At 46.7% G+C, this 26,055-nt stretch overlaps 3 protein-coding genes and 2 pseudogenes across 3 annotated transcripts; 1 reads left to right on the top strand and 4 right to left on the bottom strand.

Moving 5' to 3' along the window:
- The first annotated feature begins 1,280 nt into the window (after window positions 1-1,280).
- Window positions 1,281-1,401, top strand: LOC136654846 (5S ribosomal RNA; annotated as a pseudogene).
- Window positions 1,402-1,859: 458 nt separating this feature from the next.
- LOC136654000 (olfactory receptor 11G2-like) lies at window positions 1,860-2,831 on the bottom strand (annotated as a pseudogene).
- Window positions 2,832-7,702: 4,871 nt separating this feature from the next.
- Window positions 7,703-8,692, bottom strand: LOC136653999 (olfactory receptor 11G2-like). Its single transcript, XM_066630862.1, has one exon. It carries the CDS (start codon window positions 8,675-8,677, stop codon window positions 7,703-7,705), a length of 975 nt encoding a protein of 324 aa, XP_066486959.1. The 5' UTR covers window positions 8,678-8,692.
- Window positions 8,693-16,411: 7,719 nt separating this feature from the next.
- LOC136653998 (olfactory receptor 11G2-like) lies at window positions 16,412-17,365 on the bottom strand. Its single transcript, XM_066630861.1, has one exon. The coding sequence runs from the start codon at window positions 17,363-17,365 to the stop codon at window positions 16,412-16,414; it is 954 nt and encodes a 317-aa protein (XP_066486958.1).
- A 3,853-nt stretch (window positions 17,366-21,218) lies between these two features.
- On the bottom strand, window positions 21,219-22,187 carry LOC136653997 (olfactory receptor 11G2-like). The gene has a single exon (XM_066630860.1). It carries the CDS (start codon window positions 22,176-22,178, stop codon window positions 21,219-21,221), a length of 960 nt encoding a protein of 319 aa, XP_066486957.1. The 5' UTR covers window positions 22,179-22,187.
- Between the last annotated feature and the right edge of the window lie 3,868 nt (window positions 22,188-26,055).

Genomic DNA, 26,055 nt, shown 5'->3' with positions numbered 1-26,055 from the left:
AAGGGACCACTGCTGCCTGCCTGCTTGCTTGGCAGAGAGAGAGAGAGAGAGCCCAGAATTTGGAGGACAGGACGGGACTTGGAATTCAGAGGGTCTGAGTGGAGGAAAGTGGGTGATCTGTCTTTCATTTCAGTATTAAAAGGAGAAATAAAGTCAACATTCACAGAGATCTCACAATCCTTTCAGCCAGTGTGCTGTTCTCTCCCTTTTCTGTTCATGTTTTTATAATGGTCTATCAGCATTCCTGTGCAGAATCCCAAGACTCTTTTGGGGGATGGTGGTCATTCTAATCTACCCCTTTGCAGTTCCCACCCCAGTCTGCTTTGCCCTGATCAGAATTCCTCTTCTGGTACCTCAGTAGCGCTCAACGCATTGATTCATCCAGCAGAAGGTGCACCACAGCTGATGTGAGAGAGGTGGATTGTGGGGGAGTATGTCCTTTTCTGCATCTTCCAGTTGTACCCAGCTAAGGAAGAGGTGAGGTGTGGGATAAGCTTGAAGGGAAGGAACTCTTGGCTTCTGCACTGACCAAAGACTGAATGCATCTGATAAATATTGGAAGCTCTTAGGATTGCGTCTCTCAAGAGCAATGTTTTTATTCACCAAAATAGCATCTCTTTGGAGACCGATTTCCTCTCTTTCCCAGGGTGAAACACCAATCTTTTCCATAAGGAAACCTTGTTTCTTGAGGACTTCGTGTTTGCTAAACATGAACCACCCTGAGCAAAGAAATGGATGCAATTTGTCATGGAGGATGTTCTGTGGTGGATTGCAGAGGTCACAGAAAAACTCTGTTTAATGTACTACAGTCATGTTATAATGCAGTAATTACTTCTCCTGAGGGATGCTTGTACAAAATCTCTTTGTACTCAGGGGACTGTGGGCTTGAGAACCTTTTTCCCTTTCACGTTTCAGCTATACAGACTGATGCAAGGCATCTCCTCTTCCTTACTTGGCCTGTTGAAGACTCTGAATACTCTCAAGGGGATCTACTTGAATGATATACCCCCATTCAAAATGTTGTGTCTTGGGTTCTGTTTCCCATGATGTCATATGGTGGGCAGGCAACCAATCACCCCCTTTTTAACTTTTATCCTAACTTAGTTTTGTGGCATTCTGATAGGGCACTACAAAACTCTTGAGGATGGAGAAATCCCTCTAGTCCAGTAATGCACAAATAAATTAATTTTATCACTTTGATTGGGTAATTCCTTCCCCCCCCCCCATTTTCTCCTTCCTTTTTACATTGTCACATTTAATTGTGGCAACCTTTCTTATGTGCAACCGGCTATTCTCCATTCTGCACATGCCCGATCTCATCTGATCTCGGAAGCTAAGCAGGGTCAGGCCTGGTTAGTACTTGGATGGGAGACCGCCTGGGAATACCTGGTGCTGTAGGCTTATACCATAGTCTTTTGAGACTGAAGGTTGCCAACCATCATATTCTCCATTCCTATTTTTGTTAAATTTTCCCAATAATAAAGTTTCTTGGGTGCACATTCACTCTTGTATCTCTTATTCTTCCCTTCCAAACCATGCCATCATGTTATGGACCACTTTCCAGGGTCATAGTACATAAGATAGCTTTCCTGTGTATGCTTATGTTAACATGCACATATAGAACAGCAGTAGCACTGGGTTGTGGCAGAGCCTTGCTGCAGTGTGGACAGCCTGGCAGTTGAGGGCTGTGTCCTTTCTCATAAGAACTAAGAAACAACAAGAGAGGCATGTTTTATTGCTGGAGGGAGATACAGCCATCAAGAAGCATGTCTCTTGTCCAAATTGTGAACACCCTAGTTTTTAATCTCTCTCATTCAGTTGATGTTCTGTTTCTGTTTTGCTTTCATCCTTCTTGCCCTCTATGATGAGGTCTCCTTTCTCCACAACCTTCTCTCTCTTCTCTTGAGCACTCTGCAAAGTGCCTTCTTCACCTCATCATTCCTCAGGCAATAGATTGGGGGGTTGAGAGATGGTGTGATGGAAGCATAGAAGACTGTTACGACTTTAGTCAGCTCTGACTGATTTGCCCCACCTGGATCTAAATACATTGCTGCTAATGACCCATAGAAAAGCGTGACCACCACTAGGTGGAATGATACAGTGGAGAAGGCCTTCCTGCGACTGCCTTGGTTTGACCTTTTCAGGAGGGTGAAAATTATAATGCCATAGGATAACACCACAAATAAGGCATTACTTAAAATCCCAGCATTCAAAGCTACTTGAGAGATGGTGACAGCATTCCCTAGTGGGGGGCATGCGACAGAGAGAATGGACCCAATATCACACACAAAGTGATCAATGATGTTGGGGCCACAGAATGATAATTTGGAGATCAAAGTCACTGGGAGACTGTGCCACAGGAAGCCAAGGGCCCAACAACAAGCCACTAGGACATAGCAGGAGCCTTGAGACATGAGTTGTGGGTAACGCAGTGGGTGGCAGATGGCCAAGTACCGATCCAAGGCCATGGCTGAGAGGATGAAGCTTTCTGTGGTTCCAAGACTGAAGAATGCATAGAACTGGAGGAAACAGGCATGGAATGATATAGTTCCACGAGGTTACATCAGGTCAAGGAGCATGCGAGGCACTGTGGTGGTCACGTAGCAGATCTCCAGCCAGGAGAAGTTGCTCAGCAGGATGTACATGGGAAGCTGAGCCAAGTGAGCATCTAAAAGCACCAGTGTGATGATAATGATATTCTCAGCCAAAGTGAGTATGTAGAGAATAGTGAAAAAGGTGAGGAGCAGGAACCGTCCCTGAGGCCCTACTCCAAAGCCCAGCAAAATAAATCCCTGCGCTGCAGTTCCATTGGATGGCTCCATCTGGAATCAGAGAATACAATCATTCATTGCAGATCACTATTGTCTGCCTGTCTACCAACCTGTTCCCCCTGAAAAGCAAAGGTTGAGCATGTGTATCAACGAGGAAAGGTTGTGTGTGCGCGTGTTCTTCTGGCAAGTGGGTTTCAGGGCACATTAATTTAAATATAAAAATGGTATAGGAAGTGACCGTGAAGTACTTATAACAGGCTACTTTCGTGCAACACAACTAATAATGTGTCAAAGGATGAAGCTGCTGTGAAAGTGCTCCTATCTCTGAGTAATTTCTCCCCACTCCTCCTTCTGAATCCTGGAATAATGTGGTCAGTGTACACAAGACGAATTCAACAGATCTAGTTGATGTATTAACTGCAAAGCAGAGCTTGTTTCCTGTACTTCACCTGCAGTCAGGCTTGAACCAGCTTGTGTCAGCAGCAGTGGAAAAAGAAGTGGACAGTTTGGGTATCCTTCACCTGAATCTGCTGCTACCTCCCCCCAGCCTGTCACAGTCCTCATTAACCTGATTCCCGGAGTGGGAAGTGCAGCATCTGCTTCTTTCCCTGCTCCCTCTGTGTGTGGGGGGCTCCTGCTTCCCCCCTGCCTGTGAGACTTTGGCAGCAATCCTAACCACACTTTCCTGAGAGTAAGACCCATTGAACAAAATAGGACTTATTTCTGAGTATACCTGGTTAGGATTGTGCCCTTCCTTTTTTATTTAAAGGAACTGTGCCTTCTCATGTGGTCCCTTTAAATAATACAGGTGGAGTGCAATATACTGTCTTGGGAGCAAGCCCCAGTGAACACAACGGGATTACTTCTGAGCAGACAGGCATAGGATTGCACTGATAGTGTCACAACAAGGTGTCTCCTGAGATTAAGGACACAGTGCTAACCCACTTTCCAGCACCAAGATAAGGGCAATGCAAATCTGAGGTAAGGGAACAAAGAATTGCCTTACCTTAATGAGTTCTTTGTGACTGCCCCCCAACTGCAAGATGCAGCACATGCCCACTGGCGCAGCTGTGCCAGTCAGTGGCAGATCTCTCCAGCCCTGTGCTCACAGGTCCATGATGGCACCCACCCATGGGATGTTGCCACCCTCCCATGTGCAAATCTGCCCCCACCCACTTACCTCAAGCTTTCGGAGCTTCACGCGACCCCAGGCTGTGTTGGGGAGGCTTCCTGAGGCTTCCCCAACGCTTTAAACTGCTTCTGGAAAACCAAAAGCACAGTTTCCAACCCCGTCGGGAGCCTCAAAGAGGATTCTGTGGGGACCTAAAGATTTGTGCCTGGGGCTTTTGCCCCATCAAATGAATGGGAGGTCTGCCACTGACGCCAGTAATGGAAAGTTAGGATTGCGCCCTAAGAAGCAGATAAGCTGTATTCTTTCACTGATGGTTTGTTCTGAGGCTGTTGTGCACTGAAGCAACAGCAGACATAGTTGGGCAGCAGACCCAAAGGGGCCACTGCTGCCTGCAACATGTGAGCTTCATGTTATATTTGATTAAAAAAAAACAGCCTTGAAAGGTGCCAAACTACAGGGAAGTTAAATCTCCACTTCAGTTAGATTTAAGTACACACACACAAGAGAGAGAGAGAGAGAGAGAGAGAGAGAGAGAGAGAGAGAGAGAGAGACCTCTTTGCTTTTGCCTGAATATACATTTTTCTTATTTTATATATTGCTAGTTGGTACTCAAGCATTCATTTTGACATTACCTATCTTCCTTATCCTTGTAAGGCAAGCCAGTGTGATCACCGCCATGCTGTAGATGGAGAGCAGAGTGTACCCAGTATTTGATAACTGGGCTGAGATGTGAAGCCAAGACATCTTGAGATTTCAAACTGGGCCAGCACACACAAAAAAGTGAATGAATCCTTGTGGAAGGAATGGCAAAACTGAGCACAGGAAGATCTGCTTAATCCTGCCAATAGCCAGCAGATCAGACACTGGTGAGAATTGACTGGTTCTCCATTACTTAAGAGAAGCACTTATTAGCATGGCTTAAGCAAACACTTATTCCACCACAGATGCCAGTTGGCCTTCAGCTGGAAGGTAGCATGAAAAGTGCTCCATCATAAGGATCATTTTCTCTGTTGGTCATTGCCAACATCTGCTGTCCTCTTTGGAGGTGGTGTGTGGGGATTCAGCAATATTTAGTAATATTCCCTAATAAAATGTAATAATAAATATTATTAGTAAAATGGAACAAAAATCAGTAAGCATATTCTGTGTTCTTTTGTGTGTCTGAGGATGGGGCATGGCAGAGGGCTGGTGAGGGCTGCCAAAGAATAAAGTCTGGTATTCACTTATCAGATACATTGTTAGAAGAGATCTAGAAAATATTCTGTTTCTTGGCTCAGTTCAGAGGTGATAAGTAGGAAGAATTTGTTGGGGGAATTTTGCAAAATGGGGGACAGGACAGGACTTGGAATTCAGAGGGTCTGAGTGGAGGAAAGTGGGTGATCAGTCTTTCATTTCAGTATTAAAATAAGAGATATCAAGATTCACAGAGATCACATCATCCTTTCAGCCAGTGCTGCTCTCTTTTCTGTTCATGTTTTTATAATGGTCTATCAACATCCCTGTGAAGCATCCCATGACTCCTTTTGGGGGCTGGTGGTCACTCTAATCTACTCCTTTGCAGTCCCCACCCCAGTCTACTTTGCCCTGCTCAGAATTCCTCTTCTAGTACCTCAGTAGTGCTCAACGAATTGATTCATCCAGCAAAAGGTGCACCACAGCTGATGTGACAGAGGTGGATTGTGGGGCAGCATGTTCTTTCCCACACCTTCCAGTGGTTCTCCACTGTGGAAGAGGTGAGGTGTGGGATAAGCTTGGAGGGAAGGAACTCTTGGCTTCTGCACTGACCAAAGACTGAACGCATCTGATAAATATTGGAAGCTCTTGAGATTGCATCCCTCAAGAGCAATGTTGTTATTCACCAAAATAACATCTCTTTGGAGACAGATTGCCTCTCCTTCCCAGGGTGAAACACCAGTCATTCCATGAGGAAACCTTGTTTCTCGAGGTGCTTTGTGTTTGCTATACATGAACCAACCTGAGCAAACAAATGCAGTTTATCATGGAGGACATTGATTGCAGAGGTCACACAAGAACTCTCTGCTTAATGTACTGCAGTCATGTTATAATGCAGTAATTACTTCTTCTAAGGATGATTGTACAAAATCTCTTTGTACGCAGAGGACAGTGGGCTATGGAACCCTTTTCCCTTTCATGCTGCCACCTATAAAGTCCGATGCAAAACAGCTCCTCTTCCGTGTTTGGCCTGTTGAAAATTCTGAGTACAGATACTCCAATGATACTTGAATGATACGCCCCCATTCAAAATGTTGTGTTTGGCTGCAAGCAAGCAGCCCCTTTTTGACTTTTACCCCAGCTTAGTTTGGGGCATTCTGATAGGACACAACAAAACAATTGAGGAGGGAGAAATATCCCTCTAGTCCAACTGTGTGCGAATAAATTAATTTTATCACTTTGACTGGGTAATTGCTTTTTTTTTTTCCCCCTTTTCTCCTTCCTTTTTGCTCTGTCACATTTAATTGTTGCAACCTTAAGTTTCTTATTTGCAACTGGCTACTGGGAATGCTGTTTAACACATGTAACATGTGCACAGGGGAGGGGATATCTTGCATGCTTGAACCCAGAGTTCTTGTTTTCCCTTGTATGTTTGTGCCATTATGATCTCCTATTCTCTCCTTCACTATTCCCTACTCTCCCTCACTGGAGATCTTCAAGCAGAGGCTCAACAAGCAGCTGCTGGAGATGCTGTAGGCAGACTTCCTGCTCCAGCCAGTGGGTTGGACTAGATGAGCTATTAGGCCACTTCCAACTCTATGATTCTGTTTTGTCTCCTCTTTTCTCCAAGCATAACAATTGCTTACATTTAGAATCTAACCACATGTATGGCTAAGAAACATTGAATTGCCCTTTAGTTTTGCCTCTCCATTCCAATTATGGTTCATTGTCCCAACAATAAAGTTTGTTTAGTGCACCTTCACCCTCACCTCCCTGTTCTTCACCTCCAAACTAATGAGTCATGCTATTGGTCGCTACCCAGGATTGAGGCACACAAGACAGCTTTTCCCTGTGTGCTCATGTGCTTCAAAGAGCATAAATAACACTGGGTGTGTGTGTGTGTGTGGGGGGGGGGTCCTGTTGCAGTGTGGACAGCCTGACAGTGGAGGGATGAGTTCTTCCCTTTAAGAAGAAAGACCAATCGAGAGAGACATGTTTTATTGCTGGAGAAGAAACATCCATCAAGCAGCACCCTCTTGTCCAAACTGTGAACATAGTTTTTGTCCTTCACTGTCTTGTTGAATATTTTCTTTTGTTTGCTTTGCATACTTCCTGCCCTCTTATGACAAACAGCCAAATCCTACCTAAGTTTTCTTAGGTAGGTGGTGCCAGCATGCCACTTAGGCAGTGGTGCTTTCATGGGCTACTCTGCACCCCACAGGGGAATTCAGCAGATGGAAAGTCTCGTTGGGGTAAGGGGACATTTGTCCCCTGGCTCTGGGTTAAGCCCCAACAGCTGCTATGGGTCAACTTGGACGGTCTGCATTGAGCCATGTCAGCAGATCAAGCCTGGGATGTAGGACAGGATACAAAATACGCCAGTGTTGCCAATCCAACCCCCTCCTGGGGCCAATCCTCCCACCCCATCACTGCCCCCACCCATTACACCTCCACTCCTGTTCTGCATAGCATAGCACGTGTTTGCTCCAGCAAGCACGGAAGGCTTGGGCTCTCCTTCCAGTGTGTCTCTGAGGCAGTGTGTCTGGAGACTGTGCTGTCACAATGTGCTTTACAGCATTTTTGTGACAGCACGAGCCAGCAGAGCGCACAATCTGCCAGTGCAAACCTACAACAGAATTGTGCCAAAAGTCTCCTTTCTCCTCAGCCATCTCACCCTTTTCTTGAGCACTCTGCAGAGCACCTCCTTCACCTGATCATTCCTCAGGCAATAGATTGGGGGGTTGAGAGATGGTGTGACTGCAGTGTAGAAGACTGTTACGGCCTTTGTCAGCCCTGACTGATCTTCTCCACCTGGAGCTAAATACATTGCTGCTACTGACCCATAGAAAAGTGTGACCACCATTAGGTGGAAAGACACAGTGGAGAAGGCCTTCCGACGACTGCCTTGATTTGACTTTTTCAGGAGGGTGAAAATTACAGTGCTGTAGGATGCCACCACAAAGGGGACATTGATTAAAACCACAGCATTCATGGCTATCTGACAGAAGCTGGGAATGTTCCCGAATGGGGGGCATGCAAGAGAGAGAATTGGCCCAATGTCACACATAAAGTGGTCAATGATGTTGGGGCCACAGAAGGACAACTTGGAGATCAAAATTACTGGGATAAGATACCACAGGAAGCCAATGGTCCAACAAGCAGCTACTAAGGTGTAGCAGGAATGTTGGGATATCATCTGTGGGTATCTGAGTGGGTGGCAAATGGCCAAGTACCGATCCAAGGCCATGGCTGAGAGAAAGAAACTTTCTGAGGTTCCAAGACTGAAGAAGATGTAGAACTGAAAGAAGCAGGCATTGAATGATATGACTCCAGGAGGGGACATCAGGTCAAGGAGCATGCGGGGAACTGTGGTGGTCACGTAGCAGATCTCCAGCCAGGAGAAGTTGCTCAACAGGATGTACATGGGGAGCTGGGCCAAGTGAGCATCTAGAAGCACCAGAGCAATGATGGTGATATTCTCAGCCAAAGTGAGTATGTAGAGAATGGTAAAAAAGGTGACGAGCAGGAACTGGTGTGGTTGCTTGATTCCAAAGCCTAGCAAAATGAATTCTTGCACTGCGGTCCCATTGGGTAGCTCCATCTGGAATCAGAGGATAGACTCATTCATCACATATCACGTATCACAACCATTTTCTGCTTGTCTGCCTACCAGTTCCCATTGGAAAACAAAGGTTGACATATGTGGGCCAAGAAGGGAAGTTTGAGTATGTTTATATGAGTTCTACTGCTGTGTATGTTTCATGTCATCTGTGGTTGTTTCCTGAATAGCATACCCTTTTCTTATTATTAAAATACAAGGAAGAAGAAATCCAATTGAAATATTAATTGGAAATCAGAGCTTATTTACTGTACTTCACTTGCAGTCAGGCCTGACCCATCCATGGTGAGAGATGCGGTTCATAGCAGTAGCAGCAGAACAGGGATTGGACAAGTCGGGGTGTCCTTCACCCCAAATCTGCCGTGGCCTCCCTGCAGCCTGTCACAGCCCCCATTACTCTGCTTCCCATAGCAGGAAGTGCAATATCTGCTTCTTCAAGGGCTCCTTCCTCACATGGGGCACCTGCTTTCCCCCTTCTAGTAAGACCTCCTGTTTTATTTAAAGGAACTGCACATTCAAGGAAATATGGTCTTTTTAAATAAAACAAGCAGGCTGCAATCCTATACACACTTTCCTGGGAATAAGCGCCAACAAGCACAGTGGGATTACTTCTGAGGAGACATGCATAGGACACTGACAATCTCTCAACCAGGAAAGACAGAGGAGCGCCATGAGTTTAAGGAGCATCTAAGTGGTGTTTTTCCATCCGCTCTTTTAACAGGGGGTGGGTAGGTAGGTGTGCATCCACAATGGTAACAGCAGACAAGGAGCAGGGTAGCCCAACTTGGACACTGTTGCCTGCAATAATATATGTGACATTCATATTATACCTGGTTAAAAACGTCACATTACGGAGGAGAAATAATGTCCTTTTAAATCTCCATGTGTGTGAGATTCACACAGACAGACAGATTTCACCTCTTTGCTTTTGCTTGATTATAAATTCTCTTATCTATATATTGCTAGTTATACATTGATACTCAAAATAGTTGATGTGACATTATCCGAGCCTCCCTCCTTCCCCCCCCTCTCTCTCTCTCACACACACACACACACATTTTATAATGGTCTAACAACATCCCTGTGAAGAAGCCCAAATCTGCTTCTCAGGGCTGGTGGTCACTCTATCTCTTTGCAGTTCCCTCTCCAATCTTCTTTGCCATGATAAAAATTCCTGCTCTGGTACCTCAGTAGCACTCTACGCATTGAGCCATCCAACAGAAGGTGTGCCACAGCTGATGTGCCAGAAGTAGATTGTGGGGGAGTATGCCCTTCCTTGCATCTTCCAGAGGTGCTCACTGGTAGCACTGGTGAGGTTTAGGATCAGCTTGATGGGAAGAAACTCTGCGCTTTTGTACTGAACAAAGAGTAGATGCCTCTGATGAATATTTGGAAGCTCTGGGGATTGCGTCTCTCAAGAATTACAGCTCAATATTATTATTCAGTGGTCAGCTGCCAGGAGGGTGGAGGAAGGAGCTTATTACTGACGCCTGTGTTGGACTCTTGAGACTGACGATTGGCTCCTTCTCTCTGCAGGTAACCTGCTAAAGCCTCTGGCTTGCCAGAGGCGTGAGCCTTTGGCACGAGCCGTGGCTCTTAGCACGGGGATCGTGCCCAGAGGACCGAAGTTCCTTTCCTGGTTGGCAGACTGAAACAGCGGTTGGATTATTCCTCCCCTTTGTTTGAAGGCAGGGGAGAGAGGAGCAACATAAATCCTTAGGGCAGCACAGTCTTTTTCCAGCAGAGGAGTGGCCTGTGAGACATCCAGTATTAGGCTTGGCTTGCTTTTATCTTTTTTATAAGCAGCCCTGTTGGTTGTTTCTGTCTGTATAGGCCAGTCTCAGAAGGTGGGCCTCGCCACATGTGTTTTTTCTTAGGAGGGAGCTCAGGGGAAGGGAGGGGGGCCACTATCAAGAGAGTGACGGGCCAGGGTAGATATGGGGGGGGGGGGGTTGGACAGGACCTTACTGGAGAAGGAGAATCCATCATAGGCAGATCATCTCTCCTTCTGGTCCTTCCCCCAATTCTTGGATGCCTGGTGGTCTTGGCAGTGAGTCCCTGGATCTGAAGCTGCTGCTTTTGAATGCCAGGTCAGTGAATAAGAAAACCTGCATCATCTGGGATTTAATCCTGGATGAGAAAGCTGACCTGGTATGTATTACGGAGACCTGGTTGGACATGATGGGAGGAGTCCGAACTTTGTCCACCAGGTTTCCAGGTGTTGCAGCAGCCAAGATTGCAGGGACAGGGAGGGGGAGTTGCAATTGTCTATCTCCCTTACCAGGTGCCCTGTTTAGCAGTTTGCTGGGTTTGAGTGCCTGCATGTTGTGTTAAGAGGGCCGGACAGGATTGGGATTCTGTTGGTGTACCGCCCGCCCTACTGCCCAACAGTCTCCCTGCCTGAGCTGACCGGGGTGAGCTGACCGCCTATTAGTGCTGGGGGACTTCAATGTTCATACCAAGGCCCCTGCAGCAGGTGCAGCTCAGGATTTCATGGCCGCCATGACAACCATGGACCTGTCCCAGAAGATCTTGGCCCCAACACATACTGCAGGACACGTGCTGGATCTGGTGATTACAGCTGGGCAAGGGGGTAGTGATCTGGATGTAGAGGAGATTAAGATCACTCCGTTGTCATGGACAGATCACTTCCTGGTAAGGTTTAGGCTTGTTGCAGCTTCTTACCTTCGCAGAGGTGGGGGACCGCATTCTATGGTCCGCCCCCGGAGGCTAATGGATCCTGAAGGCTTCCTGAGGGCTCTGGGGGCTTTTCCCACTGCCAAGACTGGTGTCTCATCTGAGGCCCTGGTTGACCTCTGGAATGGGGAAATTACCAGGGCAGTGGATGTGATTGCTCGGGAGCGACCTCTGCCACATCACACACTCGGAGCGGCTCCTTGGTTCACTGAGGAGCTGCGAATGATGAAGCAGCAGGGCAGGCATCTAGAGCGACGGTGGCAGAAAACTTATGATGAATCCAATCAAACATGGAGTAGAGCTCATTACAGAGCCTATTCCATGGTGGTGGTGGCAGCGAAGAGATCTTTCTTCTCTACTACCATTGAGTCTGCTGAGAACCATCCGGCAGAGCTGTTCCGTGTGGTATGGGGTCTCCTCCATCAGGCCACTCCAGTAGACCAGGAAGAACACACAGTCAGCCGTTGTACATGTTTGCACAACATTTCGCAGATAAAATCGATCATATTTGTCACGACTTGAATGCCACATTGACAATGTCTGACGATGTCCCCTTGGCAACTGCTTGTCTGGTGTTGTGGGATTCTTTTCAGCTTATACAGCCTGAGGATGTGGACAGACTCCTTTGGAGTGTGAGGCCATCTGCCTGCCTGCTTGACCCTTGCCCAGCTTGGCTGATAAGAGCTGCCTGGGGTGGACTGGCTGAGTGGATAGGGAGGGTTACCACGTGCTTTGAAACAGGCAGTGGTTTGCCCCCTCCTGAAGAGGCCCTCCCTGGATTCCACTGTATTAGACAACTACCAGCCAGTCTCCAACATCCCGTTTCTGGGCAAGGTAATTGAGCGGGTGGTGGCGTTTCAACTCCAGAGGGTCTTGGATAAAGCAAATTATCTGGACCCTTTTCAATCTGGTTTCAGGCCGGCTTTGGGATGGAAACCACCTTGGTGGATGACCTATGCCAGGGACTGGACAGGGGGAGTGCATCCCTGTTGGTCCTGCTGGACCTCTCAGCGGCTTTCGATACATCAACCATGGTATCCTTCTGGGCCGAGTGGCCAAGTTGGGAGTTGGAGGCACTGTTTTGCGGCAGTTCCGCTCCTACTTGGAGGATCGGTCCCAGATGGTGGTGCTGAGGGATGCCTGTTCGAGACCCTGGCCCTTGAGGTGTGGGGTGCCACAGGGTTCAATTCTGTCCCCCATGCTATTTAACATCTACATGAAACCACTGGGAGAGGTCATCCAGGGATTTGGAGTGGGTTGCCATCAATATGCTGTTGACACCCAGCTCTATCTCTCCTTTCCTCCAGACTCCAGGGTAGCAGTTGAGGGCCTGGAGCGCTGTCTGGAAGCAGTGAGGATCTGGATGGGGGCTAATAAGCTGAAATTAAATCCGGATAAGACAGAGGCTCTCCTGGTTCAGAAATCCTCGATGCAGGTGCTGGACTATTGGCTTGCGCTGAATGGGGTTGCACTACCTCTGAAGGAGCAGGTCTGCAGCTTGGAGGTCGACCTGGACTCGCAGCTGCTCCTGGATTCCCAGGTGGCGGCTGTGGCTGAGGGGGCCTTTGCTCAGCTTCGGCTGGTGTGCCAGCTGCAGCCAATCATGGCTTGGATCTTGGATCATGCAGACCTGGCCACGGTGATCCATGCCTCAATGACATCGAGGTTAGATTATTGTAACGCGCTCTATGTGGGGCTGCCCTTGAAGATGGTTCGGAAACTGCAACTAGTGCAGAATGCGGTGGCCCGTGTGGTTACTGGAGGTAGGCGGTTTGACTCTGTCAGTCCGCTTCTCCAGCGGCTGCATTGGCTGCCCATTCATTTCTGGGCCCAATTCAAGGTGCTGGTTTTGACCTTTAAAGCCCTATACTGCTCTGGGCCAGGGTATCTTAGAGATCGCCTACTCCCGTACAATCCGGCTCGTCCTCTCAGGTCATCAGAGAAGGCCTTTTTACAAGTGCCGCTGCCTAGGGAGTTACGTGGGGCGGCGGCAAGAAATAGGGTGTTCTCAGTAGTGGCACCAACACTATGGAATTCCCTTCCCCTTGACTTAAGAACTGCTCTCTCTCTTGAAACTTTTTGGCAAGGCCTGAAGACCCTTCTGTTTATACAAGCCTTCTGAGTTCCCGGCCTTTTTAACATCTTTTTAACATCTGTTAATATCTTTTTTAAAACCTGGTTACAGGCCTGATCCTTTTATGATTTGCTGCTCTATGCTCTTTTATCTGACTACTTTTTATCTGACTACTGTTTTTATGATATGTTGTTAATATGCTTTTATCTGTTTGTTTTATCTGTTGTTAATATGCTTTTATCTGTTTATCTGTTTTTAAATTATGTTTTAAAATTTGTTTTAACCTTTGTTGTAAGCCACCTTGAATCCTTCTGGGGAGAAAGGCAGGGTAAAAATAAAGTTGTTAATAATAATAATAATAATAATAATAATAATAATAATAATAATAATAATTCACCAAAGTAACATCTCGCTGGGGATCGACTGCCTCTCTTTCCCATGGTGAAGGACACATCATTATCAAACATAAACCCTGCCTTGCTAAACATGGAACATTTTGAGCAAATGCATTGATGCAACATATCATCAAGGAGGTTCTGTGGTGGACTGTGGAGGTGACAGCAGAACATTCCATCCAAAGTGCTGTGGTCATGTTATCATGCAGTAATTACTGGGACAGAAAGGAGGCCTGTGAGGGGGTCAAGTTTGGCGACAGTGGCGCCTGCTGAATCCTAACCCCCTTCCCAGGATTGATCTGTGACTGAGCTAGAGCAGGTCTGAGTTGACCCATGCTGGCTGCCGGGGCTTACCCCAGCACAAGAGAACAAATGCTCCAAGGAGCCTGCAGAGGCTGGAACCCCTCACGGGATACAGCAGAAGTGACGTCAGCACTGCTGCCTCACTGTGCAAGGAGATAATGAGGACTGGGCTGTTAGTTTTATTTCTTTGACTGTACTACATTACTAGACATACTGTAGACACATATATCAGGAGCACATGGAGGAAATCTTTTGTATGTGCATGGACTAAGAGTGGTGGCTCACGACATAGCTCAGTGGAATGGATGAAATAAGGAGGGAGGCAATGTTAAAGGCACAATGATAGGTGACTTTTATTGTGTGATAATATAATAACTAGGGAGGGGGAATTCTTTTTTTTTAAAAGGGATAATGCAATGCAATGTACACACTCAGAACCCAATTCCATCCAGCACTGGCCATAGTGTGCAGTGCCACAGAGACAGGCTTCACTACATGCTACGGGCAGGGCAGGGACAAGGTTATGTCAAGAAATATACTTACGTGCTCCACCACTCCCTCCTCCCCAAAGGACCTACTCTTTCGCTGACCTAAATTTGAGTAGGTCCAAGGTCCTGAGTAGGTCCTGAGTAGGTTGGGCCCAGGCCTGGGGCATAGGATGTTGGCATCGCTGCTGCCACAAAATCCACCACTGGCTTGCCCTCAACATGCCCCCAGCTCAGCCTGATCCCGGCCTCGATGCTCCCACAAACCACCCCCTCCACCACTTTACCTACCCCTGTGTTCAGCAGCTGCTGCCACATGCACAGAACCTCTGACCATTTGTGCCAGTATCCCTGAAGTGCAAGACAGTGGTGCGCTCATTGTGATGCTGCTGTGGTGTTTATGACAGTGGATTGCGAGAGCCCTGTCATAAGTGGCCCATAAAATTGGGTTGTCGAGGGCTTGGGATGACATGATGATGAAATCATGTTGCCCTCGACCTTCCACCCTGTCACATTGCTTTTAATGTGAAAGATCCACCTCTGGACTGTCTCCATTCGACAATCTTCAGCCCTCTCTGGACACAGGTGCTTCGTATTCTCACTGGGAAGTGGCAAAAAACATGATTGTCAGCAAGGCAGCTGGGCCCAGAGGGGGCCAACGGTCACCAAATGGAAGCTTGGGCGGTATGCTGTCACCCCCTGCTGAGGTTTGCACCTGGTGCATCCTGCACCAGCTACACCTCCATAGTGATGCCATTGCTTGCAACTAACTCTTTGACTGCTCTGGTGACCTATTCCTCAAGCAACGTACAACTCTTGATAGGCAGCCCAATCCTGAGCTGCCCAGTGCATGGGGCTGCCACAGTGCCAAAAATAGCTGCCGTGGTATCTTGTGTGCACTGGGCAGCTGTCAGCAGCTCCTCGGGGGAAAAGGACTTTTGTTCCCTTCCCCTGGGTAAGGGAAGTAGCTCCTCAATGGGGCTACTCAATTCTGTGGCAGCTCTTTAGCCAGCACAGAATCAAGGAGTCCTATGTTGGGCCATGTGGCCCAACACGGGGCTCTGGATCCAGCAGAGCTGAGCTCTGTAGGACCTGCTCCCTCCTGCCCCCTCCCTCCCCCATCATGCCTTCTCCCCCATCATGCCTTCTCCCCATCATGGGATGCCCCCATCCCAGAACCCCTCGTCCCCTCATCCCATCTTACCTCTCTGTCACCTGTCACTTCGCAAAGATTGCCAGCCTCCCACCGGCGCTGTCCCAGTGTTGACTCGCACTGGACCAGCTTCGGTGCTTGGCTGGTGCTAATCCCCGCAAATGTACTTTATGGCACATTTGCGACGGGTGGTGCATGAAACACAGGATTGAACCTAGTTAACACTGAAACTGGTAAGGAAAATCAAGGTTGCAGCTTGCAGGCATCAAGTCAGTAATGACTTTGTATACTCCAGAGTCAGGAAGCTCCCAATATTACTGAGCAAGCAAAGTTTGGTGACTCACGGAACTTTCCAAAAAGGCAGGTTCAGTTCCTCCTAAGCCACCCAGCTGACTAATCAAAGATTGGTGTTTTCTCTACAGTCTTTGGACCTGATGCTTCTTTTGCCATCAGCCCAAGCAAAATGCCTTGAGATTGTCACGTGTCATGCTCTATTGGCATGCACTCAGGTAACAATTACATCTATTAAATGTGTCAAGAACAAAGCCGAGTCAGGCAAATTCTGAAGAGTGTTTTGGTCTCATTTTGTTTGAATCCTTCCTCCCTTCATTATGCCTTCCTCCACAGCAGCCTCACTTTTCTGCTGCACAGTCTACCCAGAGCCTCCTTCACCTGACTGTTCCTCAAGCTGTAGATCAAGGGGTTGAGGAAGGGTGTAATGGCAGTGTAGAAGAGGGTTACAGCCTTAGTGAGCTCTGACTGATCTCCTCCATCCGGAGCTAAATACATCGCTGCTACTGACCCATAGAAAAGTGTGACCACCACTAAGTGGAAAGATACGGTGGAGAAGGCCTTCCTGCGACTGCCTTGATTTGAGTTTTTCAGCAGGGTGAATATCACAACGCCATAGGATATGACTACAAAGAAGGCATTGGCTAAAAGCACAGTAAAAGTTGTTATCTGAAAGAAGATAGGGACATTCCCTAGTGGGGGACAAACTAGAGAGAAAATGGGCCCAGGATCACACACAAAGTGATCAATTATATTGGAGCCACAGAAGGACAACTTGGACACCAAAGTCACTGGGATAAGATACCACAGGAAGCCAAGGAGCCAACAGGCAGCGACTAGGCGGTAGCAGGAACATTGTGACATCATTTGTGGATATCTCAGGGGATGGCAGATGGCCAGGTACCGATCCAAGGCCATGGATGAGAGGAAGAATAGTTCGGTGGTGCCAAGGGAGAAGAAGGTGTAGAACTGGAGAAAGCAAGCATTGAATGATATGGTCCTATGAGGAGATGCCAGGTCAAAGAGCATACGGGGCACCGTGGAAGTCACATAGCAGATCTCCAGCCAGGAGAAGTTGCCCAGCAAGATGTACATGGGAAGCTGAGCCAAGTGAGCATCTAGAAGCACCAGTGCGATGATGGTGATGTTCTCAACCAAAGTAAGTATGTAGAGAATGGTGAAGAAGATGAGAAGAAAATACCGTTTTTGTTGTTCGAGTCCAAAGCCCAGCATGATGAATTCTTGAACTGCAGTCCTGTTAGCCAGCTCCATCTGGAATCAGAGAATAGAATCATTCATCACATCCACAATTATTGCCTGTTTGTCTACGTTCCAGTTCCCAGTTTTGTGTGTGCGTGTGTGTTCTACTGCTATGGGGTTTCAGGATCCTGTTCACTCTTTCCCAGTCCTTCCTGTCCACTTTTCTCTGTTTATAAAAATGTGAGAAATAAATAAAAATCAATAGATAAGCATTTCCACAAAGAAACCCAAATCTTTTTTCTTTTTTTTTTTTTTGAAGGTGGCACCTGTTCAAATCCATCCTTCTGTCGTCTCTACTAGTAATGATTTCCATTTCTGTACCTCATCATCATTCAAAGTACCGTTCCACCCAGCAGAAGGCTTAGGAAAATGTGATGTATGAATTCAGAGGGTAGTAACAAGCTGTTGTCTCTTGTCTTGGTGGTGTTCAGGTGTTAGCATTTTTGGGTTGGGTGGTCAGCTTGACAGAGCAGGCCTGTGTGTGGAACAAAACCAGGATGCTGATTTAAATGCTCAATGATTGCCCTTGAGAATGTTTTCCTCAATAGCGGTATCATTATCCACCTCAAAACCCATCACTTTGGGGACAAGCTGCCTCTCTCAAGGGCAGGAAAACACAGGCAATTCCCACAGGTCTTCATTGGTTTTCTGAGTTCACTGTTGGCTAAACCTGGATCATTTTGAGCAACTAATTGGATTCAGTGCACTGCAGAGGAGGTTCTGTGGGAGACTTGAGAGACGATTGAAAACATCCATTCAAAACACAGTGGCCAACCACAAGAATGACCTCTCTTGCAGCAATGGCTTCCAAAGGCAGGAAGAGCTGCCACATTATCTTAAGAAGAAGCCCCCTTGCATACCAAAAATGAGCATTGAAAATGAAAGCTTGGCTCAGGCATTTCTCTTTGGCATGTTACCCACCACAGAAACTGATGTATAAATAATCCATTCCTTGATGGACCTCTTTGGAGCAAACTAAATATGAATTGTCTTAGAGCTCTTCCCTGTCAAGACCTGTGATGCTCTCAGTCACAATTAACCTGTGGTTGACAGACCCAAAGAACTGGTGCACATTCCTAGCTTTCCATCTTGTGGAGAGAGGTAATGGGGCAGCTGTTGCGTTCCTAAGATCACCAGGTTGCCGTGTTAGCCCTCTGAGAGTGTTGGCTTTGCCAGAAGACCTCTTACACAGGTGTGCAGCTTGGTTCTGAGGCCTGGGGGATAGAAATGTCATGTACTGGAAATATAGAAATATCATATCCCGATACAGCCCCAAATTTATTTATTTTTACATTTTTATCCTGCCCTTCCTCCAAAGACCTCAGGGTGGTGTAGTACATGGCTCCCCCCTTCCTTTTGCCCTCACACCAACTCTGTGAGGTCAGTGAGGCTGAGAGATAGTAACTGACCCAAGGTCACCCAGTACACTTCATGGCCCAGTGGGGATTTGAGTCTAAGTCCAACTCCCGAACTATTACACCATCCTCCTTCCCAGCAGCTTCTTCTTCTGAGAGAGGAAACTTCTGGGAACTCCAAAGTCAAGTGCAGTTTGGGCATTATCCCAAGCAGATATGAATGCAATCCATAGCTTGGCCTTTGTCCATCCCTTCTCCCAATGTCCCAGTGTTTTCCTGACAGTCGTGCGTAAGACACTGCTTTATCCTAATTTCTTTCTATGGTGCTTTCAGGCATCTTGTGACAGGGGTCAAGGGGTCAAGGATCCAACCGTATGTTATGCTAAGCATGGGATTGACCTTTTCATGCTCCACCCCAACAAAAAAATCCAGATTGGGATGGTGAGGTGAGGATAAATTTAACCTTTTGGTCCTTCTGTGGTCCAAATCCAGATCCCTCCAGTGGCTAATTTGAAATTAGCCTTGTGAAGAAAACTCACATTAGCACCAATAGGAGATTCCCTTGCGGGGGGGGGGGGGAGCAGCTATGAGGGAGGGAATGACATCTGAATTGGGACTATAAAGGGAAAAAGAGTAAAAGCCCCTCTCACCCAATCTGGATCACCCCTCTGAAGCTGCTGTTTAACAGCAGCAAGCACACATGGGCCAATCACATGCTTAACACACTGTTTGATTCAAAACAGGATTGTCTGTACCTGAATTTGGGAATAGACCTTGCTGTCCTGTGGACACCCTTGCTCTGGTGGATAAATTCATGTCTTTAGAAGTAAAGAAACAGAAGAGGAGTGTTTATTGGGTGGGGGGGGGTAGGAAAGGAAAATAAATGAGTAATGCTTCTATGCGTAGTAGGCCATTGCTGGAGAGGAAGGGGGAACCATGTAAAGGGAAGTCACCCAGGGTTTCCCATGAGGCCCAATCAATTGGGATGAATGAGGTTGGCTGTAGGGTCAGTGTGATTCACTTTGTTCTGCTTTAAATAGTAAAGAGGTCAGTAATGATTAATAGAGAATGCTGTCACTGTACAATTCAGGTTGGTTTTTCTTTCTTTAGTTAATAAACTCCAGCACAACAGTACTGAGCATGAAATCAGAATGGAAACAGCTTTAGTTTGTGGCTCAGTTTGGAGGATACTTCAATTTTCTGACCAGCCTTAATTGATGCAGCTGCCATATATAAAAGGTATGCATCCTCCATGAGCATATATGTCCTGGTCCCTTCCCTCACATTTGAGGCTAGTTGGGAGAGGTCTGAAACCCCCATGTATGTTGATAAACCTTCTTGAAAAGTAGGCTTGTCAGTGTGTGATGAGGAGTGAAGAGGGTGACCCCCCCATACACACATGACGAAGTGCAATGCTGTGAAGTCCCTGGATGTGAGAGGAAGGACTGGGATGTGCCACCTGCATGAGTGCACATCCAGCATTGTGTGGGATTGGCCAAACATTTGAAGTATTGTCTGAACCAGTACTCAGTTCCTGGAACTGAGGATTGTTTCTTAAGGATGCTTCCAATCTGACATCTCACGGTTCTGCTTTGTTCAAAACAGGTTCCTTCTGCATGATGCTGAGATCTGCTTTTCTGCTGCCATCTCCTTTTCTCTTGCAGCCTGCAGTCCCCTGAAATACAGACTTATCAATATGAAACTTATCAATAGCCTTTAACCAGGCTGTCTCTGAAATCCTCCTTTTACCAGACTTCCTCTGGCTCCTGCCTGTCCAGTGAATTGCATGGATTTTTCCATTGTGTGGCAAGTTAACCCAGACCCACTTTCCAACCCTTTTGTGAACAACCCCAGTGGTTTTTTAGGTTTCCATTCCATAGAGAAGTGGGAGTTAACTTGCACCAACCTTTATGTTTTCTAAAGGGCTGCATGAACACTCACATTGGGTAAATGACAGCACAAGCCTATGCACATCTACTCCGAAGTAAGTCTCATTGCATTTAATAGGACTTACTCCAGGTAAGTGTGCATAGGATTGCAGCCTGAATGAACATTCATCCAGTGTCAACTACAGACAAGTATTCCCATTGTGCATAAGCTGAGCATATATTCAAAAAATGACATTTCGTGAAAATAAATGACATGCAATTATTTGGGCTTGTATGTCACGGAATACACAAAATCAGACCATCGAAGCTGCCATTTACAAGAACAGAAAATTCATTGTATTTCATTTATTTATAATACATTATAATGTACACTGTAATATATACATCTAACATTTCTGTCTTGTATACTGATTCTCAAACTGAGAGGAGAACTTGGTAAGCTTCTCCTTAATAAATATATTTTCCCCAGTTCAGCTTTTGGACCATCCTGAATGGGCAATACAAAAAAGGAAGTGAGAAGATCCCACTTTATCCAAACTACGTATTTGTTATTTTTTAACTTTTTCCACTCTGTTGTTAGGCATTTCGGTTTCTGTTGTTGTCATCCTTCCTACCTTCACCTTACAAGGTCTCCATTCTTTTCAACCATTTCTCCATTCTCCTCAGCAACCTGCCCAGCGCCTCCTTCACTTGATCGTTCCTCAAGGAGTAGATCAGCGGGTTGAGAAAGGGAGTGATGGCCGTGTAGAAAAGCGTTACTGCCTTACTGACCACGGACTGACTTTCTCCATCTGCAGTCAAATACATCCCTTCCACTGACCCATAGAAAAGTGTGACCACCACTAGATGGACAGATATGGTGGAGAAGGCCTTTCTGCGGCTGCCTCGGTTAGAAGTTTTCATTAATGTGAGAATCACTATGCCGTAGGAAAGCAGAACAAAGAAGGCATTGATCAAGACTCCAACACTCATTGTCGTCTGAAAGATGAAGGGAACGTTTCCCAGTGGGGGGCAGGCCAGGGACAAAAGTGGTCCAGGATCACACACAAAGTGGTCAATTCTGTTGGGGCCGCAGAAGGACAACTTTGAGATCAGAATCACAGGGACAGGATACCACAGGCAGCCAAGGAGCCAACAAGCGACCACAAGGCCATAGCAAGAGCGTTGGGACATAATCTGTGGGTAGCGCAGGGGGTGACAGATGGCTGAATACCGATCGAACGCCATGGCTGAAAGGAAAAAGCTTTCAGTAGTACCAAGAGAGAAAAAGGTGTAGAACTGGAGGAAGCAGGCATTGAAGGATATGGTCCTATGAGGACTTGCCAGGTCAGAGAGCATCCGGGGTACTGTGGTGGTCACATAGCAGATCTCCAGCCAGGAGAAGTTGCTCAGCAGGATGTACATGGGCAGCTTGCCCAGGTTTGCATCTAGAAGCACCAGTGCGATGATAGTGATATTCTCAGCTAAAGTGAGTAGGTAGAGAATGGTGAAAAAGGCAAGGATGAGGAGCCGCTCCTGTTTACCGATTCCAAAGCCCAGCAAAATGAACTCCTGCACTGTCGTCCCGTTGGTCAACGCCATCTGGAATGAGATCAATATTCATTCATCACACATCACCAATACGGTGTGCCTGTCTCTCCCTGCTGAGATAAGCATGTGTGCCTTTTAGGGCAGGCTGGGGAAGGAGCATGCTATCCCCATGAGTGTTTCATGCGTTCACCATACAATGCCAAAAGTACTGGGGAAAGACCAACAGGAAGACTAAAGAAAAGATGGCTTAATAATATCCTATACAGTGGTCTTCAACCTCTTTGGTTCCATGACCCCTCCCAAAAATAAGTAAATAAAATATGAAACTGGGGATCCACTGTTGATCCCACCCACTCCTCGCAGGGTCTAATTTGCTCACCATCACTTCCCACTCCCACTTCAACCTCCTTCTTATGTCTTCACAACCAGCCTGTGAGGTAGCAGCCTGCGCAGGACTGGTCTCAGAACCTGCAGGGCAAGATAGTGAGAAGGGGCTGTGCAGAATTATATCAAGAACTCTGTTTTGAGAAGAGGGCACTATTATTGGATTGGTTCCAAACCCTCTTTTGCACAGGCTGGAAAGGTCGCTATGCCCCCCCCCCCAATGAGGCTTCACAATCCCATTGGGGTCATGATCCACAGGTTGAAGAACACTGTTCTAGAGGAACTGAAATATACAAAATGTGGTTTACCAACCATCACACAACTTTGTCAAGATCACACGGGCTGATTTAATATCATCGAGAACAGCACTACGTAGTTTCAACAGGAACTTGTTTTATAACGTTGCGGTTGATAGCACTTAAGGAGTGGGGAAGGGGCATTCTATCCCTAAGTGTGTTTCATATCACATATGATTATTCCTCAAAAGCCCCTATATGTCTTAGAATTTAGATTTTACTTGAGAGAACCATGGAAAAGCCACTTGAAGTGGATTTCTTCGGGGCAAAGTAGTCTTGAATTTATCTAAGAAAGTTTGCTCCAAATATGGATGGACTCTACCCCAGTGAAATCTCTCCCCACTCCTCCTGCTGTTGCTCATTTAAATTACATAAGTCCAGTTCGTTGGTTAGCAAACTCAGTAGTAAAGCAAAGCTTGTCAGCCTGATTTCCTGATTTCCTCGGATGTCCCCAAGACACTCTGTATTGTCTGCAAAGACATCTCAGCAGGCACCACATATCTTCATCAGGCAATATTTCTATATTTTTTAAATAATAAAACTGTGATATTTGAGTGAAGCCACTTCTCTCAGTCTCTTCCTTAACAGAGACATTCTTAAGGGATGTTCTGCAATATGCTGGCTTGTTATCCAGTCTTCGATCCCTGTTCCAATAGGGCTGTGCAATTCATTAATTTCCCTGAACATGAGTAGCAACATGGGTATAGATCAGGGCGATCCAACAGGTGGGGGGGGGGGCGTACAACCATGAATTCTCTCCCCCTGACTGCACAGAAGTAGAAGTAATTGGCAGTGACATGATGACATCACTGCCAATTACTTCTGGGTTCTGAGCTGCTGAAGTTACTTGGCAGGCACAGTCACCAGGAGGTGGTGTGTGTGTGTGGGGCTTTCTGATCTCCCTGCAGCACTGTTCTGGCTTCTTCTCCAAATTGAGTTTCATGGATACTCTCTCTCTCTCTCTCTCTCTCTCTCTCTCTCTCTCTCTCTCTCTCTCTCTCTCTCATTTTTTTCTTCCTCCTTTTCCTTTGGTATCTACCCAAAGAAAGTCATATCTAAGCATCACTGAAATCAGTGAGACTAACTTTGTTTAGATACAGCCCATTGTGTTCTATGAACAACATTTTAAGGGGAAAAAAGCACATTAAAAAGTCAACATTGTGTTTCTTGAAGGTGACACCCATTCAGATCCATCCCCTTGCAGGCCCAATCCAGTCTCCTTTGTCTTGATTCTACTTCTGGTGCCTCAGTATTATCCAATATTACCTCAATATTATTATTCTAAGTGTTGATCAAGCCAGCAGGGGGTGTAATACCACAAGTTCTATGTTGCCATTTGATTGGAGAGCATGATCTTCCTGCATCTGATAACGCTGTTCAGCTGTGACACTGAGGGGTTGCCTGGTGTGCTTGATGGTAAGAAGCAGCGGACCTGTGTGAGAACCAAAGCTTGAACACTCATATTAAATATTTGGTCATTCTTTGGAACATGTCCCTCAAGGACAGTAGCATTCACCACCAAAAATGACTTCTCTTTGGAGACAGGCTGCCTCTCTCTGCTGTGGTGAGACGCAAGTAATTTCTCTAAGTAACTGCTGTTTTTCTGGGCAGTCTCTCCAAAACATTGTTCACTTTGGGAAATCAAACTGATGTAATAACTCTGTGGAGAAAGTGGCTTGGGGATATGGGACAAAAACATTTGATTTTAATTACTGTGATCGTGTTGTTCCAAAGTAATTGTTCCTCTTAATCACAGAATCATAGAATACAAGAGCTGGAAGGGACCCAGGAGGTCATTTAGTCCAACCTCTCTCTCAGCACAGGTGTCTACAGCATCCCTGACAAATGGCCATCCAGTCTTTGCTTGAAACCCTCCAATGAGGGAGAGCCCACAGCTATACAAAGCAGACTCTTATGGCTAGGAAATGGACAACTCTTATGGCTAGGAAATTCTTCCTCATGCCTAATCTAAATCTACTTGTCTGTACTTCAATCCACTGGTTCTAGTCCTGCCCTCAGGATCCAAAGGAAGTCTTCCTCTCCTTGCTTTCATACTTGAAGATGGCTGTTCTATTTCCCCTTAGACTTCTCTTCTCCAGGCTAAACATAACAAGCTTTTCTAACTATTCCTCACAGGGTTTCCAGACACCCTCCCCCCCACACCCACTATATCTTTTGCCCTTCTCTGAATCCACTCCAGCTATCAATGTCCTTTGTAAAATGTGGTGTCCAAAACTGAGCATACTATTCCAACTGAGGTCTGACATATAGAGTGGAATTATTATTTCTTGTGATGTGGTCTCCCTGCGCCTGCTAGTGCAGTATGTGGACTGCATTAGCCTTGTTTGAGGCTGCATTGCATTTCTGGCTTATGTTCAACTTGTAGTGGACTGACAGTCCAATCCTATGCGGCTGCTGCTGGGGCACTGTCCATCAAATCCAATGCACCATCTTGGTGGAGAGGCCAGTCGAAGAGGATGTGAGGGCAGGAATTACCTGTGTGTTCCGGCTGCCACAGAGTCCCTATGAGACTTCTCTGAACCCTGCCAGCTTTGTTGCCAGCATGGTGCTTCAAAGTTGCTGGGGGCACATCTGGCTTGAAAAGGGAGTTCAGAATCCGGTGGCCGTCAACTCTGCCTCATACTGTCCTTGTCCTGCCTTGCTCTCCACCTTTCGCTGTCTCTTTGCTGGTGAGGTTGTGGCTGTGGCTAGTCCGGCAGTGTGTGGCCGTGGTGATGGTGGCGTGTGGCTTTCTGGCTCCTGCATTGACAGGTATGCAGCAGTCACTGATGGAAGGGCCTCTGCAAGGGTGGGGCTGTCTTTGCGCTGGTGTACCTTGTGGTACACAGGCATTTCCTAGGGATAAGTCTGTGCCATAAGACACTGAGATATTTTTCAAACATGCTGCTGACAAGCAGTGCTGTCACTAGGGTTTGTGAACCCGATGCAGGAGGCCAGTGCCTCACCCCCATGATGGACCTCCTCCCATGCAGTGGGTGGGACAGTGCCTTGAGTGGTGGACATGGGTGATGCACTGCCTCTACTGGTTTTTTGGCTATAATTTTTGATAGAATAGAGATATTTTAACCCCTGCTAACTGGTTAAGAGGCGCTTTTTCAAGTGGGTGATCCTCTTTTATTTAGCAGGGGGAGAGTAACTGGCCCACCTCACCCCAGCAGTATCTTTTCTAGTGGCTGTATGCTGGTGTTGCATCTTTTTAGATTGTGAGCCCTTTTGGGACAGGGAGC

This window comes from Tiliqua scincoides, chromosome 5 (genome assembly GCF_035046505.1).
Source record: "Tiliqua scincoides isolate rTilSci1 chromosome 5, rTilSci1.hap2, whole genome shotgun sequence".
NCBI classification, from domain to species: domain Eukaryota; kingdom Metazoa; phylum Chordata; class Lepidosauria; order Squamata; family Scincidae; genus Tiliqua; species Tiliqua scincoides.
The sequence above is the reverse complement of the archived record's forward strand: the minus strand, read 5'-3'. Positions and strand labels throughout refer to the sequence as shown.

What these genes read in the sequence shown, in the direction of transcription:
- LOC136653999 (XM_066630862.1), bottom strand. Translation starts at nt 8,677, where the DNA reads ATGGAGCTACCCAATGGGACCGCAGTGCAAGAATTCATTTTGCTAGGC.
- LOC136653998 (XM_066630861.1), bottom strand. Translation starts at nt 17,365, where the DNA reads ATGGAGCTGGCTAACAGGACTGCAGTTCAAGAATTCATCATGCTGGGC.
- LOC136653997 (XM_066630860.1), bottom strand. Translation starts at nt 22,178, where the DNA reads ATGGCGTTGACCAACGGGACGACAGTGCAGGAGTTCATTTTGCTGGGC.